General features: G+C 49.0%; 2 protein-coding genes and 1 non-coding gene across 3 annotated transcripts in view; 1 reads left to right on the plus strand and 2 right to left on the minus strand.

The window, feature by feature from the left end:
- Positions 1-16893, minus strand: part of PSAP (prosaposin) — a 367269-nt gene that overhangs the window by 130301 nt on the left and 220075 nt on the right. The window lies entirely within an intron of this gene.
- CHST3 (carbohydrate sulfotransferase 3) overlaps positions 1-16893 on the plus strand; it is a 45738-nt gene that overhangs the window by 23061 nt on the left and 5784 nt on the right. Inside the window, exon 2 of the mRNA XM_012762560.3 lies at positions 15828-16073. Within this exon, the coding sequence (XP_012618014.2) occupies positions 15889-16073 (185 nt within the window). The 5' untranslated portion in view covers positions 15828-15888. The remainder of the gene's footprint in view (positions 1-15827; positions 16074-16893) is intronic.
- Positions 3141-3203, minus strand: LOC142875789 (U7 small nuclear RNA). The gene has a single exon (XR_012923075.1). It is a non-coding gene; the product is annotated as a U7 small nuclear RNA (small nuclear RNA).

Below are 16893 nucleotides of genomic sequence, written 5' to 3' on the forward strand. Positions count from 1 at the left end.
ATAGGAATAATAAGGCACACAAGGAATGAAAGAAGAAAAAGAACTGTAAGGCCCAGAAGATTCCTAGCCTTCCTTAGCCTGCTCCTCATAAAGTGGAAGTAGCAAATATGTGACACACCTGCCCCCCTTCCCCTAGCAACACACGTGGCAGACATCACTAATCAACCACCACATTCTTTCTCACAGAAAACAAGCCTGACCTCAGCATTCTTCTCATCACCGTGCTCTAGGCTGCCAAGATGAGCCTATTGGCTTTTGCTCATGGGATGAAAACTATTTTCCACCCTCAGCTTAACAGCATTCTGTGGTTCAAGACGCTGGAAACCAAGTCACCATCTTTGTCGGGCTCCCTCTTGCTTGTTCTGGGTTGGGTTCATCACAACCTTCTTAGATGGACTTGATCACTCAAGTAACCATTAAGCCCTAACTGTGTAGGGTGATGGATTGGACACAACTCCATACACTTTTATTTATTTATTTATTTTGGATACACAGTCTTGCTCTGTCACCCAGACTGGAGTGCCGTGGCATCATCTTCACTCACTGCAACCTCAAGCTCCTGGGCTCAAGCGATCCTCCTGCCTCAGCCTTATGAATAGCTGGGACTACAGTGCTACGCCATGACACCTGGCTAATTTTTGTAGAGACAGGATCTTACTCTTGCTGTCTCGAACTCCTGAACTCAAGCGATCCTTCTGCCTTGGCCTCCCCGAGTGCTAGGATTGCAACTGTGAGCCACCGTGCCCAGCCTATACACTCTTTTTATTCTAATTTATTTTATAACCATGTCCTTTTATTGTGAAAAGGTAACAAATTCAAACAATAGAAGAAGGTGTACGTCAAAAGTGGGTCCCAATTCCCACCACTGTTTCCCAGTTCTGTCAACCTCTCTTGCCAATTCCTTGTTTCTCTCTCTAGAGATGTCCTATGCATGTGTCAGCATTTATGTGCATCTACTCTGATTTTTACAGTTGGAAGTATGCCACATATACTCTTGCCCCTTGCTTTTATCACTCATATCTTAAATAGCATTTCTTATCAACCCATACACAGCTGCCTCTTTCTTTTTTAATAATTACAGAGTATTGCACTGATAAATGTACCTAACATTTAGCTAACACATTTTTTTTGGCCCATTAACATGCATTAAGGTCATGGTCAGCTTTTTGCAACTATAAACAATTCATAATTTTATGTCTCTTTGTTGTATTCATGCAGGTATTAAATATATCTGTAAGATTAATTCCTAGAAATTGAATTGCTGGGTCAAAGAGTATCTTAGTCTGCATAGGTTGCTATAATAAAATACCATATAGTGGGAAACTTATAAACAACAGAAATATATAGCTCACAGTTCTGGAAGCTGGCAAGTCCAAAATCAAGATACTAGCAGAATTGGCCAGGTGAGGTCTGATGACCTGTTCTCTGTGTCAAAGATGGCACCAGGCTGGGCACAGTTGTGCGAGGTAGCTCATGCCTGTGATCCCAGCACTTTGGGAAGCTGATGTGGGAGGATGGCTTGAGGCCAGGAGTTCATGAACAGCCTGGACAACATAGCAAGACCCCATCTCTACAGAAAAATGTAAAATTAGCTGGGCATGGTGGTATGTACTTGTAGTCCTAGCTACTCGGGAGGCTGAGGCAGCAGGATTATTTGAGACCAGGAGTTTGAGGCTATAGTGAGCTGTGATTATGCCACTGTACTCCAGCCTGGGTGACAAAGTGAGACCCTGCCTCTAAAAAAAAAAAAAAAAAAAAAAGATGACAACTACTTGCTGTGTCCTCACATGATGGAAGGGGTAGACAAGCCCTCCTGGGCCTCTTATGCACGGAGAGTTTTTGTCTACTCTGTATGGGCCCTAATCTCATTCACAAGAGCTCTGCCCTCATGACCATGCCACTTGCCAAAGGCCCCACCTTTTAATACCAACTCATTGGGATGGGAGGAATAGGTTAACATATAAACATTTTGGAGAGACACAAGCATTTAGACCATAGGAAAGAGTATGTATATTTAAAATTGTGATGGTTTGGCCAAATTGTCCTTCAAAAAGGATACTCCCATCAACATTACAAGAGAATCCTATATATTAGGACAGGATAGACTACGTTGCAGTAACAATTAGACTCCCAAATCTCAATGTTCAACACAGCAAACTTATTTTTCTCCTGTGTCACAGCTAATGCGGACAGGGTGGCTCTCTAAGCAGCATCTCAGGGGTCCAGGCTGCTTCCTTTGTGAGCTAAGCCAGTTGGACCATGGGGCCTCCCATGTTGCCACAGGAAGGGAAGAGAGGAATGTGGGGGAGACAATTTTAGGGACCGGGCCTTGAGTGACTTATAGCACTTTTCAACCACTCCTCCTGGTTAGATCCTTTCACACGGCCTCGGGGAGCTCCCTGCGAGAGGCTGGCAGCGTGGGGTGCGTGGCCACTCGAGCGCCCCATCTCTGCCGGTCTCCTCCCCGGAACTTCCCCCACACAGTATGCTCTTGCTCTAGGACATTTTGTTCTTCACCAGCCAAATGCGTGAAAAAAATGGCGTCACGTAGACTGTAGTTCTGATTCGCACTTCTCTGTTTTCTTTAGGCAGTTGCCCTCGACGTTTTTCTGCTGAAATACCCTTAGATTATTATTATGTTTACACTTGAGAACACATTAGTGTGGCTTTGCCCAGATTTTCCCAGAACACAAAAGCCTTTTGTGAGGAAGTCTTAAGATTTTTTTATTGTAGCTGTTACGGGCATACCTTGGAGATATTACAGGTTCAGTCTAGACCACCACAACAAAACGAATGCTGAAATAAAAGCGAATCACATGAATTTTTTGGTTTTCCAGTGCATATAAAAGATATGTTTACACTATACTGTGGCCTGTAAGCGTGCAACAGCATTAACAAATGCATACCTTAATAACAAATGCATACATACCTTAACAAATGCGCACACACCTTAATTTTAAAGTACTTTATTGCTTTAAAATACTGTAATACTAAAAAACGCTAATGATCAACTAAGTCTTCAGCAAGCTGAGATCTTTGTGCTGGTGAAGAGTCTTACCTTGATGCTGATGGCTGCTGACTGATCAGGGTGGTGGCTGCTGAGGGTTGGGGTGGGTGGCAATTTTTTAAATTTTTTGTGTTGGGATTTTTCCCGTGCAAAACAGAAAACCTGCTGGACAAATTCTAAAAGAGCTGTAACACTTGTGGGGATTTCCTAAAATAAGGCAACAATAAAGTTTGCTGCATTGATTGACTTTCTTTCACAACAGATTTCTCTGTGGCACATGTTGCTGTTTGGTGGCATTTTACCCGTGGTAGAACTTCTTTCCAAATTGGAGTCAATCCTCTAAACCTTGCTGTTGCTTTATCAACCAATATGGAATATTCTAAATCCTTTGTTGTCATTTCAACAATGTTCACAATAACTTCACAAGAAGCAAATTCCTTTATTGATTGATTGATTGTAGAGATGGGGTCTCCCTATGTTGCCCAGGCTGGTCTCAAGCGATCGTCCCACCTCGGCCTCCCAAAGTGTTGGGATTACAGGCGTGAGCCACCACACCCAACCTTAAGGAGTAGATTTTATCTCAACAAACCCTCTTCTTTTCTCATTTATAAGAAGAATCTCCTCATTTGTTTTATCGTGAGATTGTAGCAATTCAGTCACATCTTCAGGCCCCAGTTCTAATGCTAGATCTCTTGCTATTTCTAATACATCTGCAGCGACTTCCTCCACTGAAGTCTTGAACCCCTCAAGAGGTCAGTCATGAAGACTGGAATCAACTTCTTCCAAACCCCTGTTAATGCTGATATTTTGACCTCCCATGAATCATAAATGTTCTTAATGGCACCTAGAATGGTGAATCCTTTCCAGGTTTTCAATTTACTTTGCCCAGATCCAACACTAGAAATTACTTTCTTTGGCAGTTATACCCTTATGAAATGTATTTCTTAAATAATAGGACTTGAAAGTCAAAATTACTCCTTGATCCATGGCTGTAGAATGGATGTTGCATTAGCAGGCATGAAAACAACATTCATCTCCTTGTACATTGGAGCTCTTGAGTAACCAAATGCATTGTAAATGGGCAGTAATATTTTGAAAGAAATCTTTTCCTCTGAGCAGTAGGTCTCAATAGTGGGCTTAAAATATTGAATAGGCTGAGCACAGTGGCTCACACCTATAATCCTAGCACTTTGGGAGGCCAAGGTAGGAGCATCCTTTGAGGCCAGGAGTAAAGACCAGCCTGGGCAACATACCATGATCCCAGTCTACAAAAAAATTAAAACACTTATTAACCAGACATGGTAGCATGCACCTGTCCATGTCCCAGCTACTAAGGAGGCTGAGGCAGGAGGATCACTTGAGCCCAGGAGTTTGAGGTTGCAGTGAGCTATGATGACACCATTGCACTCTAGCCAGGGCAATAGGGTGAGACCCTGCCTCCAAAGAAAAGAAAAAAAATAAACCATGCTATAAACACATGTGCTATCATCTAGACTTTGTTGGTCCTTTTATAGAGCTTGGACAGAGTAGATTGTGCATAATTTTCAAGGACCCTAAGATTTTTGGAATGGTCAGTGAACGCTGGCTTCAAGTTAAAATTACCACCTGAATTAGCACCTAACAAGAAAGTTAGCCTGTCCTGTGAAGCTTTGAAGCCAGACACTGATTTCTCCTCTCTAGCTTTGAAAGTCCTTGGTGGCATTTCTTCCCATATAAGGCTTTGTCTCCATGGAGAATCTGTTGTTCAGTGTAGCCACCTTCGTGAATCATCTTAGCTAGATCTTCTGGATAACTTCCCGCACCTTCTGCATCAGCACTTGCTGTTTCACTTTGCACTTTTACATTATAAAGACTACTTCCTTCCTTAAACCTCATGAACCAACCTCTGCTAGCTTCCAACTTGTCTTCTACAGCTTCCTCATCTCTGTTGGTTTTCATAGAATTGAAGAGTTAGGGCTTTGCTCTGGATTAGGCTTTGGCTTAAGGCATACAGTGGCTGGTTTGATCTCTTATCCAGACCACGAAAACTTTCCCCTTATCAGCAATAAGGCTGTCTGGCTTTCATATCATTCATGTGTTCACTGGAGTAGCACTTTTAAATTCCATCAAGAGCTTTTCCTTTGCATCCACAGCTTAGCTAACTGTTTGGTGTAAGAGCCCTAGCATTTGGCCTGTCTTGGCTTGTGACATGCCTTGCTTGCTAAGCTTAATCATTTCTAGCTTTCGATTTGACGTGAGAGATGAATTTTTCTTTCACTTGAACATTTAGAGGCCACTGTAGGGTTATTAATTGGCCTAATTTCATATTATTGTGTATCAGGGAATAGGGAGACCCCAGGAGGGGGAGAAATATGGAGGGAACAGTTGATCATTGGAGCAGTCAGAACTCACACCTTTATCAATTAAGTTTTCCATCTGCTATGGGCACTGTTTGTAGTGTCTGAAACAATTACAATAGTAACATCAAAGATCACTGATTACAGATCACCATAACAGGTAGAATAATGAAGAAGTGTGTTGGGTACAATGAACACGATTTGAGTGGTGGGCACACGTATAGCTGTGACTCAAGCATTGCAAAAGTGATCCATGTAACCAAAAACATTTGTACCCCTCCATATTTTGAAATTAAAAAAATATATATAAAAATAAAAAGTTTGAAATATTGTGAGAATCACCAAAATGTGACATAAAGTGTCACAAAATGAGACACAAAGTGATCCCATGCTGTTGGCAAAATCGTGCCAATAGACTTATTCAATGCAGAGTCGGTGCAAACCTTCAATTTGTAAAAAATTCAATACTGCAAGGCACAATAGAGTGAGGCACAACAACAAAATGAGGTCTGCCTGTATTCATAAAAGCATAAAGACATGTGAGTAATATAAAATTATCTAGGCCCAGATTTTTGCCAGCTATGGCATGGAATGGGTTGGCAGCGGTTCTGGGCAGTTTCCTAGGCTCACTGTACCTCTGCCTCCTCTCTCCGTTGGTGAAAGCACAAGACAAGTAAGGGACAAGGGTAGAATTCATTATAACGAGAACCTTGCACCCATTGCAGTTGTTTTCAAAAAGCAAAAATCTTTTTGCAAACGTCGATGCTTTATATTCTTAATAACCTCACAGTTAATGTGACCTGTGGTGGTTTATGCAGTAAACAGCTTTATAGATTAAAGGCTTGAAGGCTGGGTGCACATGGTGTATGTGCTTGAATGGAGGGTTTATGTAAGTCAGAGGAGAGTTGGAATTTGGGTAGGCATTGTAGGGTGATGTCACATTAGGTAGAATGCCAAACTAAGAGACTGTTATATTCGAGATTCACAAGGCCACAGGACAGAGAGACAGAGTCACTGAGGCTGTAATTATCAACAGGAGTTTCATTGTCTACCTGGGGCTAGGGTCTGAGCCCCCAGAGTGCCAGCGCAGTGGCCTCTTCTCTGGGCAGGGACCCTCTTTTGTGTGTTAAAGAGTCTTTTATAACTCAGTTGTTTACACACTGGTCATGCATCTGCCCCTACAGTGATTCTTACTTCATCCTGCCCCTGATAGGCTCTAACCTGTTCCGGGTCCTAGCTGAGAGACTTTGGTTTCTGCGTTCTTTGTCTTTCTCCTCTGCATCCCATAATGTACTCATAATGCCTTGCAGTTAGCAAACAAGCAGTAAACAGAAGCTGGAAGGTGTCCATTGTCCTTATAGCCCAGTATCTTACAAGACCATGAGGAATTTTGTTTGGTAGCTGGTGAGGATCTTCTAAAGTGGCAAAGGCCACTCACATGCCCACTCTAATGGATTGGCCCTGCATTGAGAGGGCTTGTGAGGCTATATCCAGTCCCAGCTGGGAAAAAAAAGGATGATGATTGATTAGTGATGTCTGCCCCAGGCACAGGACTGCTGCATGGTGGAATGAGTGCCATGTATTTGCCATCCCAATGCTGAAGATCCCAGAGTGGGCTAAGCTATGAGAGTCAAGCTGATCAAGTTGGGCAGGGGCATCACTAACCTGGGAGTAACAGGAGACCTAGGTTTATACCTCAGTCAAGCACTTCACCTCTCTGAGCCCGAGTTTCTATAAATGAAAAGTGAGGAAGAGTGGATAAGAGAATTCCCAAGCTCTTTCCAGTCCTGGCATTCTACAGTTTTAAGATAAGAGCCATGCTTTCTCATGATTGGTGGAGTGATGTACAGGTCGGATTTCTCTTGAACCTCTCAGAAAGCCTGGCACAGTGGAAGGGAAGTACAACTAAAATTGGAAGGCCAAGCTGCTTTGTGTAAGGCAAGGGTCTGTTGTCTTCCCCCCTACCCTGTGGCTCCTGTCATTCCTGTGGCCTACTCAGCCCTTCCTGGCCACAAGGGGCCACAAGGAATATGCGAGCAGCTCTGGCCTGCAGGGCAGCTGAGCGGAGGGCATGCTTGGGGGTCTGGCTGTGGTGTTTCTGACTCTCTCTAGCTGACCTGCTGCCCCTGGACTACAGGCACTGCAGTGTCTGGGACAGGGCAGGTCGGCAAGTTTACCCCCAGATGAGGTGAGGGGCAGGATCAGATGCCCAGGGCCAAATGCTATCCAATAATAATAATAATAAATGACCAGGTGGTGGCTCTGCCTGAGGGACATTTCTAGCTGGTGGTCAGGTCAGATTATCACTGTTTCCTTCATCTTTGTGGGGTTTTTTTGGGGGGGGCGGACGGACTGAGACGACCCTCCCCCCTCACCCACCCCACCCCCGTTCCAACACTAATACCAGCGTGCAAACTACTGAATCTGCTGCGTCTGTAGAACTAAGGCCAGCAGTTCCTTCCTGGCCCCACTTACCACATCTTAGGCTTGGGTGAAGCATTTTACTGGCACCATCTCACTGAACTTCTCATGACCCTGAGTATACCATAGATGCTGTAGATATGTCCCCATTTCACAGATGAGAAAGCCACGCTCGGAGAGGTTTAAGTTCCTTGCCCAAGGTCACAGGGCTTCAAAGGCAATAAGTAAAAACAAGGAGTGTGTAAAAACAAGAGTAAAATAAGGCAATAGTAAAAGGCAATAAGTAAAAACAAAAGTACCCGTAGCTATAGAGAACATCACTGCTAACTTTGTGAGTCTCCCGTCCATATATGTGTTTGTGTGTGTGCACATGCGTGTATATGCACACACACACACTTAAAAAAATAAAATGGACTACAGTTGTAGATACTGGGATGTCCTGCTTTTTGGGTGCAGCATCATGACATAAGCAACTTTCTGGGTAATAAATTAACTTTATGCCAATCTTCTTTTTTTTCAGTGGTGAATTAATTAAGCATCTTGTATGTGCCCAATAGTCTGCTTGCTCCTAGGGGGAGAAGACCAATCTACAGAAAACAACAGCTAACTCTTTAAGATAGTGCACAGGCTCATTCATTCACTTTACAAACACGTACCGAGCCCTGTTGTGTGCCAGGTGCCGCGATTGTGGTGGAGAACAAGACTGGGAGAACCAGGCTTCCTCCTAGATTCCTCTGTTCCCCCTCCCTCCCCTTGTCCACGGGCATCGCTGCTTGTTTATTTATCTATCTGTTTATTTTATTGTGGAAAAATTTACACAGCATAAAACTTACCATTTTAACCATTTTTTAAGTGTACATTGTTAAGGTCGTTGGCATTAAATACATTCCCATTCCTGTGCACTCCTCACCGCTACCCCTCTCCGGCGCTCCTTTCACCTTGCAAAACTGAAACTCTGTACCCATTAGGCTTTAAGTCCCCAGCCTGTGGCCCCTGGCAAATACCCTCCTGATATGTCTCTCTCTGATTTTCACTAGTTTCGGCACCTCGTGTGAGATTGTACAGCGTTTGTCCTTTTGTGACTGGTTTATGTCACGGAGCATGACATCCTCCAGAGGCACCCGTGCTGGGCATCGTTTGACCTCCTGAATGTCCCACAGGTCTGCCCTCCCTCTCCACTTCTCTGCCACTGCCTTGCCCAGGCGCCGCCTCTCTCCTGGACCGTTGCAGCAGGGACCGTCAGGGCTCCCGGCCTCCAGTCCTGCCCTGTTCCCATGGATTTTTCAAACCACCTCCGAAATGATCTTACATTCTTCTTTTGAAATTTTAGATTGGGTTTTAAAAAGGTATTAACGTGATACAGATACATGGTCATCAAAGATTGAAACAACATAAAAGAGCATGAAGTGAGACGAACCATCACTTAATATTAGCTTTCCGCATTTCTGCGTCAGCATTTGTGTCCCTGCACGACTTGCTTTCATTGTGGCAGTGCGCCACAGGTGCCCGCCCACCCACTCCCACCCTGACAGGACCCTCAAGGAGCTTCTCACGTGTTGGATTTCCAGGGCTTAGGGCACGTCCTTGGCCATGAACCTCGGTCCACGTCCAGGTCAGTTCTGAATGAGCCAGCAGACTTCTCCCCAGGCCACCGGGCTGCATGGCCATGGGCATTCCGGACCCCGGCTTCCACCATGGCTCCTGCAAGTGCAGCGAAGCTGGGAGGGGTGGGTCCACTCCTATGTGACAGGGGCCCTGAAGCTCTTCTCTGGGGCCCTGCACTTCCTGCAGCTATTGGGAATGACTGTGTCAAATGGGGCAAGGAAGAGTGTGCTCCCTTATGTCTTGCACAGGCATAAAAGGGCTAAGGGGCAGCAGGACATGTCCTGGCCAGGGCAGGGTCACTGAGAGTCTGTGGCAGTCCCGTGGTCCACCTTGTGGCTCTGGCCCATGACCCCTCCCAGCTATGTAATGTCCACTGACGCTCAGGTGACACACACCTTCACTTGGGCTGCTTCTGCTCTGTGTCTGTCTTGGCTGAGGTTGGACACAAGGAAGTTAGAGACGGGTCATCCCTGGGAGGGGGAGCTGGAGCCGGGGCGCTCGGGTGCTGGGGAGTGGCCATGGCTCTGCCGCACAGAGCAGCGTCTGCCTTCATACACGGCTCATTCTCTCCTCCTCCTCTTCCTTCACTCGCTGGGTCATGCAGCAGCCTCTGGGCATTCCCTCTGTTGCCACACACTTCGTTCCTTGGTCTTCCCGAACATCTCAGGATGTGCCCAAGTAAAGTAAAACCCAGCCTGGACAGGCACTGGATAGATAAGCTCTTCTCATCTAAAACTGAGGAAGGCAGGTCACCCTCTGAGCTCCTTCTCCATGTCCTCATGTGCCAGTGGCCAGGGCCTTCCCTGTCTCCTCCTGTCTCCACTCTCTGGGGATTCAGAGGCTGCTCACAGAAGAGCCCCCTCCCAGGTGTTTGGCAAGCTGGCGGGGGCAGCCTCCCGGCCCCCACAGGTTGGCTGGAGCACTCCCACATGGGTTTCGTGCTCCCTTCTCTGCCCAGAGCTCCTCCACCTCCAGCCCCTGCCCTCGCTCAGCGCCTCTGTTCTGCGCAGCTCCTCCGCCTGCCCGTGGGAAAGGCCGTGGGAGCCGGGCCTGCAACAGCTGGGCCCATCCCCACCGTGCTCGGCCCCCCAAGCAAGGCGAGTGCAGTTTTGCTGCCTGATGCAATGTCTGGCAGGGCCGTCCCTTATCACAGCCGGCTTGCTGGGACGTCCCCCCTCCCGAAGAGGAGGCAGAGATGGGCTGCAGTCCATCTGGGGCCTCAGTGGAAAGGCCTGGCTGGAGGCCATCCAAGTAGAAAACTCGTTCTCTAGTCAGGGGCCCTGCCAAGTCACGAGGGAGGCCTGAGCAGAAAGACCCCCAGGGAGAGCAGGGAAGGGAAGCCAAAGCCCCGCTTGCTGGGGCTTGCCCGGCCTCTGCTCACAGCCTGCTTTTCTTTCCACGTGTTCCCGCACTGCCTGGGGTGCCTTAGGCTGTTTGCTGCCCTCCCCCGGACTAGCACACAGCTGGGAGAGGCTGGCACTGCAAGGACTCAAAGAGACTGAACACGGGAAGCCCCAGGTGTGAAGTTGCCCAAGGCACACCCGTGTAGTATCCATCCACAGCGACACGCCTAGCACGAGTGCCTTGCACGGGCCCATGGAATACGCTTGGGGCACGTGCTCGCAGCGCGGACACGTGGCTCCCTCTTATGTGGCGCAACTGCTTTTTCTTTCCTCCTCTTCTTGTTTTCTGTCAACTTAGAATGATTAAGCATCTTGCACTGGGCTAAATGCACTGGGAAATGCATTCATTCATTCATTCAACAAGTATTTATGGAGCACCTACTCCGTGCCAGGGACAGACAGTTCTGGGAAGGCCAAGGTGGAGCAGAGCGGTGAAGCTGTCCGCGTGGAGATGAGGAAAGAGGCCGTCGACAGCACATGTCCGTCTCTGCAGGAAATAAAGCGGATGCTGAGCGGGAAGGGGATGGGGAGGGGAGGTGGTCGCCTTTGGGTCAGGGGTCTGGGAGGGACTGCGGAGGAGGGGACACTTGAGCTGAGTCGTGACTGCTTAGAAGGAGCCAGCCAGAAGAGGTCTGGAAGAAGAGCCTCCCAGGCAGAGGGACCAGCTGTGCAGAAGCCCCGGGGAGGAGGTGGCGGGAAGGGCAGGGGCGGGGGTGTCAGAGGGAGAAGTAGGTGCAGGGAGCAGGGTCTGGATCTCAAAGGCCCCTGGAGGGCTTGTGTCTTACTGAGCAGAGCGAGGAGTGTTTTAAGAGCAGAAGCTACTCCAGCGGTACCGGCATTGTCTGTGCGTCCGGGAGCTTCCGTGTGGCCGAGGAGCTGGGTGACATCGCAGCCGTGAGCAGGTGCTCACCCGCCCGGGTGGGAAGGCCCCCACTTGTACTCGCAGAGAGGAGGCTGAGCCTGGGAGAGCCAGAGAGGCAGGCGGGAAGAGGACAGGGGGTGGGGAGAGCCAGTGGGCTGCGGGCCTCAGGAGGGAGGGCGTGGGCAGCACAGCCTGGAACGTGGGAGACCCAAACTGGCCATGCCTCAGCCATGCTAGGGCTACAGGACATTGGTGACACTCTCAGGATGGGGAGGGATGGGGGCAGAAGCCAGCTGGAGCGGGCTGAGTGGTGGGAGGAAGTGAGACAGAGAGTGACAGTGCTTTTGAGAGCCGTATGGTAGTTTCAGGTGGTGTGTGAGTCCACGTCCCAGCTGACAGCCAGCAACTGGAGGGCTGGGTGGGTACTGAGCCCTCGGGGCGACTCCCAGCCTCTGCCCAGGACCTGGCACACACTGTGCACGCATCAGCTGGTGGCTGCCGTGCAGCGCTGTGCTTCTCTTCCCGCCTCTGGTGTCTGCTCTCAACGTGCGGAGCACCGGGCACAACGGGGCCAAGGGGGCTAGCTGTCCCATGCCCACGGCACCCAGGCAGAGTTGGGCTGGCATGTGCCCTTGGCGCTCTTCACCATTGGCCCTGGTGCCCCGGAAATGTGGCCCCCACTGGGACACAGGCAGGGGGAAGAAGGAGGAAGAGATTTTTTTCAGTTCTTCTCATGAGCCAAGCAAGGGAGGCAGAACTAGCCCTTGTGGTGTGCAACTTGGGAAGGAGGTGGCACTAAGGTTCATTCAGTGTCACAGATGTCACAGGCCCACTTCTTACAGAGAGCCCCCTGCAGGGCGGGTTCTGCCTGGGGCTTTGCTGGGTGACCCCCATCCGGGCGCTGCCCCCTCCTTCATGACCTTGTGACTTCTGGCACTTGACCCTCTTCCACCTCCTAGCCCTGGAGACCTCTTTCATCCCCACTACCCATCCCCTCCCCACTCTGAACCTCTAAAGCTCCCGAACCTGCCCACCCACTGCCCTGCCGGGCTTCCAAAGCCGAACAGGGGCAGCCTGCATGGCGCAGGGCGAAGGAGCCAAGAGCTCCAGTGTCTCATGTCAAAGAGTTGCTTGGAATCCTTGCTCCTTCCTTTTAGGGCAATGTCAGGAAGGATCTTCGGAACCCTGTATTGTTCTGGGGCTGAGGAGGCTGGGACGGCAACTCGACAACTCAACAGTTCCTGGAAGGGAGGGTAGGAAGAGGTTCAGGAGTTAGTCATGAAGTTTAGAAGCTGGCAACCCAACTTGTGAATTTTACCAAAGGTGCTAGACCCAGAAGGGAGAGAGGAGCTTGGGCATCTCCCCCCACCCACTCCTGCCTTTTCACCCTTCTCCTATTTAGTGAATAGTTATGGTGCACCAGATATGTTCCTCACAGCAACCTTATGCAGTAGGGACTGCCCTTTTCATGCTACAGGTGAACAAACAGAGGCCCAGAGAGGTTAAGTCACTTACACAAGGTTGCACAGCATGGCAGAGGCATAGCAAGGACTAGAACCCAGCACTTCCGACCCGAGCTCCTTTTGCTTCCCTCACATCATCAGACCCAGGCAACTTGGAACTGAGAGCTGAGAGGGCTGAAAGTCAGGATTTCAACACCTTGTGCTCTGAAGACTCAGTGTTGGGTCTCACCCACTCAATGGGGACAGGGGCATCACACCCATGAAGAGCTAAACAGCCAGCATGGGGAATGTGGCCCCACTGGTCATCCTACACACTCGTGTCAACAGCCCACCAGGCACCATGCCAGGCACCAGCCTCCACAGACTCGCTCACCAGCGATTTGTTAGACAGCTGGTATGTGCCAGGTGCCATCTAGTCCCAACTTCAGAGAGCTTGCAGTCTAGGAAAGGAGCACAGACGCTCAACTAGAAGCCCCACCAAAGTGCTATGATGGGGGTCCCTGGGGTGCACCAAGAGACTCGAGTGACTTAGACTTGGGAGGGGTGGTCAGGAGCTGGAGCAACCTTGGGCAGGTTACTTAATCTCTCTCATCCTCAGTTTCCTAATCTGTAAAATGGCCTAGTTGCTACCTAACAGGGCTTTGTGGAGAATTTGATGAGGAATACAAGTGCTCCGCTCGGCACCCGGCCCATAGAAGTAAGCACTCAATTAGCTCCAGCTACCCACGTCGTTCCATTTGGCCCTCCTAGCCAGAGTGTAAGCTCCAGGGGGCACAGACCATGTCTGCTTGTGCACTGCTTGTATTCCCAATGCCTACACCAGAGACCAGCACATAACAGGGGCTCAGGAAATATTCATTTAATGAGGGTGAAAAAAGGCCGAGGAGAATTAGGAAGAGGTAGGTCTATTCCAGCTGCCCTGGAGCTGGCCTGTGGATGTCCCTCCTGGGCCCCTCTCTACCCTCCCCCCTATACTCAGGAAGTACCCCCAGTACCCTCGGCCCCAGCGCAGCGGGGGAACTCCACTCCCACTGCCAGGGTGCCCATCTGCTTATCCACCTTTGGAACCCCCACCTCACTGCTTTCCCCAAAGGACAGATTTTTCTGGCTATTCCTGAAGCCACCTCACTGCAAGATGAAAGTACAGCCCTGGGACCCTCCTTTGTGCCCTCCACTCCCCTGTGTCAACATCAGCCACTCCCCTTGGGAAGCATCCATCTTTTCTAAAAAGCAGTAATGGCAAGCAAGAGCCGGGTGCCCTGTGCAAGGTCACAGTAAGATGCTCCCAAACTCCAGATTGGAGCAGGTGGTCCCCATGCATGAGTGTCCTTGTGGAGAAGGGGGATGGACTTTCAGAAGGGGGGGCCTGTGCCGGCATCTGGGGCGCTGGCGGGACAGGACGTGTGTGATGCTGCTGATGGTGGTGAGGGGAAGGAAAGAAACGGTGACTCGGGCTCCACCGGGCAATGCTATATCAGCTTTGAAAAATGCATATGGCTTCAGTGGAGGGTCATTTATTCTTTTATCCATCTGTCATTCAGCACCTGTGTTCGGGTATCTCTCTCCCAGCCCAGGATAAGGGATAAGGAGAAGCCCAGACACAACTTCCCGTCCCCTGCGAAGGGATATCAGCATTGACCAGTTGTCACTTTAGGACAAAGCATCGGGTACTAATGGGAGTCTTTGCACAGTGTGGGGGGTGGGGGGCTGTAGGGAGCCCTAACCTAGCTGGCCCAGAAATCGGAGACCTGAAGACTGTGGCCATGTTAAGGATTTTGGTAGAATGTATGTGCTATGATGGTTTTTTCCCTCTTTAACTTTTAAACATTTATACATACACATGGTAAAATGTCTAACAATGTGCGATGTTACCCAGTAAACAGAAGGCTCACCCACCCTTCTCACTCCACCCACCCATCCCCCTTCCCAGAGGCAACCATGGTTACCACGCCTGTGTGTCACCGCAGTCACAGCCCGTTTGTATCCAGCATCTATATTTTTCCCACTTTTTTTCCCGAATGAGGTCATACTACATCAGAGATTCTCAACCTGGGATGATTCTGCGCCCCCCAACCTCCCCACCCCCAGAGGACATTTGGCAATGTCTGGAGACATTTATGATTGTCACAAATGAGTAGGGACATGCTGCTGGCATCTAGTGGATAGAGGCCAAGGATGCCCTTAAACATTCTATAAGGCACAGGACAAGCCTCACAACAAAGAATTATCTGGTCCAAAACGTCAACAGCGCTGAGGTTGAGAAACCCTGTCCTACATAAAAACACTGTGTCTGCACCTTGATTTTTGTTTTAAATATGTATTTTGTGGATTATTCACATTAGCATTTATAGAGCCACCTGATTAGTCTTTGTGGACACATAATAATCCATCGCATGGATGCGTGACCATTTTTTATTTAGGTGTCTGCAGTCTTCTGCTATTGTAAGTATTTATGCTGCAAGGAATATTCTTTTCCATATGTGTGCCTTTGCCCTTTGAGATCAAGGGAGAAATTGATGGAGGTGGGATGGATGAATTGGAGAGTTCATTAGCATTTTAAATTATCTGCTCAAGAGACCTCAGGTCTTTGGGGGTCATAGTCTGTCCGGAGAATGGGTCTGGGGTCCTAGCTGCTAATCCGGGTGGGGGTCCTCAAAAGTCTGGTGGAGAAGCATCCTCTAGGTTCCTCGTCTACAGACAAGGGTGTCCTGACCTCCTGTCTCTCCACAGGACGAGGGTGTCCCCCACCTGAAGACGACAAGCCAGGTCCCGAGTGATGCCCCTGAGCTGAATGTCCACGGCCGGTCTGACGAGTCCCCACAGCCCCACATTTCCCATGGAGAAAGGACTGTCTCTGCCCCAGGACTGCCGGGACTTTGTGCACAGCCTGAGGATGAGGGGCAAATATGCCCTTTTCTTGGCTTTTGTGGTGGTAGTTTTTGTCTTCATCGAAAAGGAAAATAAAATCATATCAAGGTGAGGGACACAAGTGCAAGTCTTCCTTGTAAGGTGGGATGGGTGGGGGGCACAGAGGTGACCACAGGGCTCTCTGTGGATCTGCAGATGCATTTCTTCAACCAGTCATCACCAGGCCCCTCCCGTATCTCAGGCAGTGGGTCATGCACATGTCCTCATGACTGCACAGGGTGACATTCGGGCGCTGGACTCAGGCAGCCCAAGTTGGAATCCTCCACCTTGGCCCTTTTCAGCTGTGACAGCTTAGGCAAGACACGTCACGTTTCTTTTTTTTTAATGACTCAAGCATTTATTAAGTCATACATGCAAACATACTGCTAATTGCATTAGCAAAAGATCAATGTAAAAACACGACAATTCTGCAACTGTCAACTTAAAAACTTTTGTTCTATTGGTTGAAAGGTCCAACATTGTATTCTGTGAGTAACCAGTGAGTTAAGTTGTTCAGAACATCTGGCCGGGTGCAGTGGCTCACGCCTGTAATACCAGCACTCTGGGAGGCCAAGGTGGGAGGATTGCTTGAGCTCAGGAATTCAAGACCAGCCTGAGCAAGAGTGAGACCCCCATCTCTACAAAAAACAGAAAAATAAGCCAGGTGTGGTGGTGCACACCTGTAGTCCCAGCTACTCAAGAGGCTGAGGCAGGACAATCACTCGAGCCCAGGAGTTTGAGGTTGCAGTGAGCTGTGATCACGCCACTGCACTCTCGCCCAGGCAACAGAGCAAGACTCTGTCTCAAAAAAAAAAAAAGTTGTACAGAACATCATTAGTGCTAGCACAGTGTACAGAACCTCACGGACCCAAAGGAACATTATTAGGCA

The sequence above is a fragment of the Microcebus murinus genome, chromosome 14, assembly GCF_040939455.1.
Source record: "Microcebus murinus isolate Inina chromosome 14, M.murinus_Inina_mat1.0, whole genome shotgun sequence".
Lineage (NCBI taxonomy): Eukaryota > Metazoa > Chordata > Mammalia > Primates > Cheirogaleidae > Microcebus > Microcebus murinus.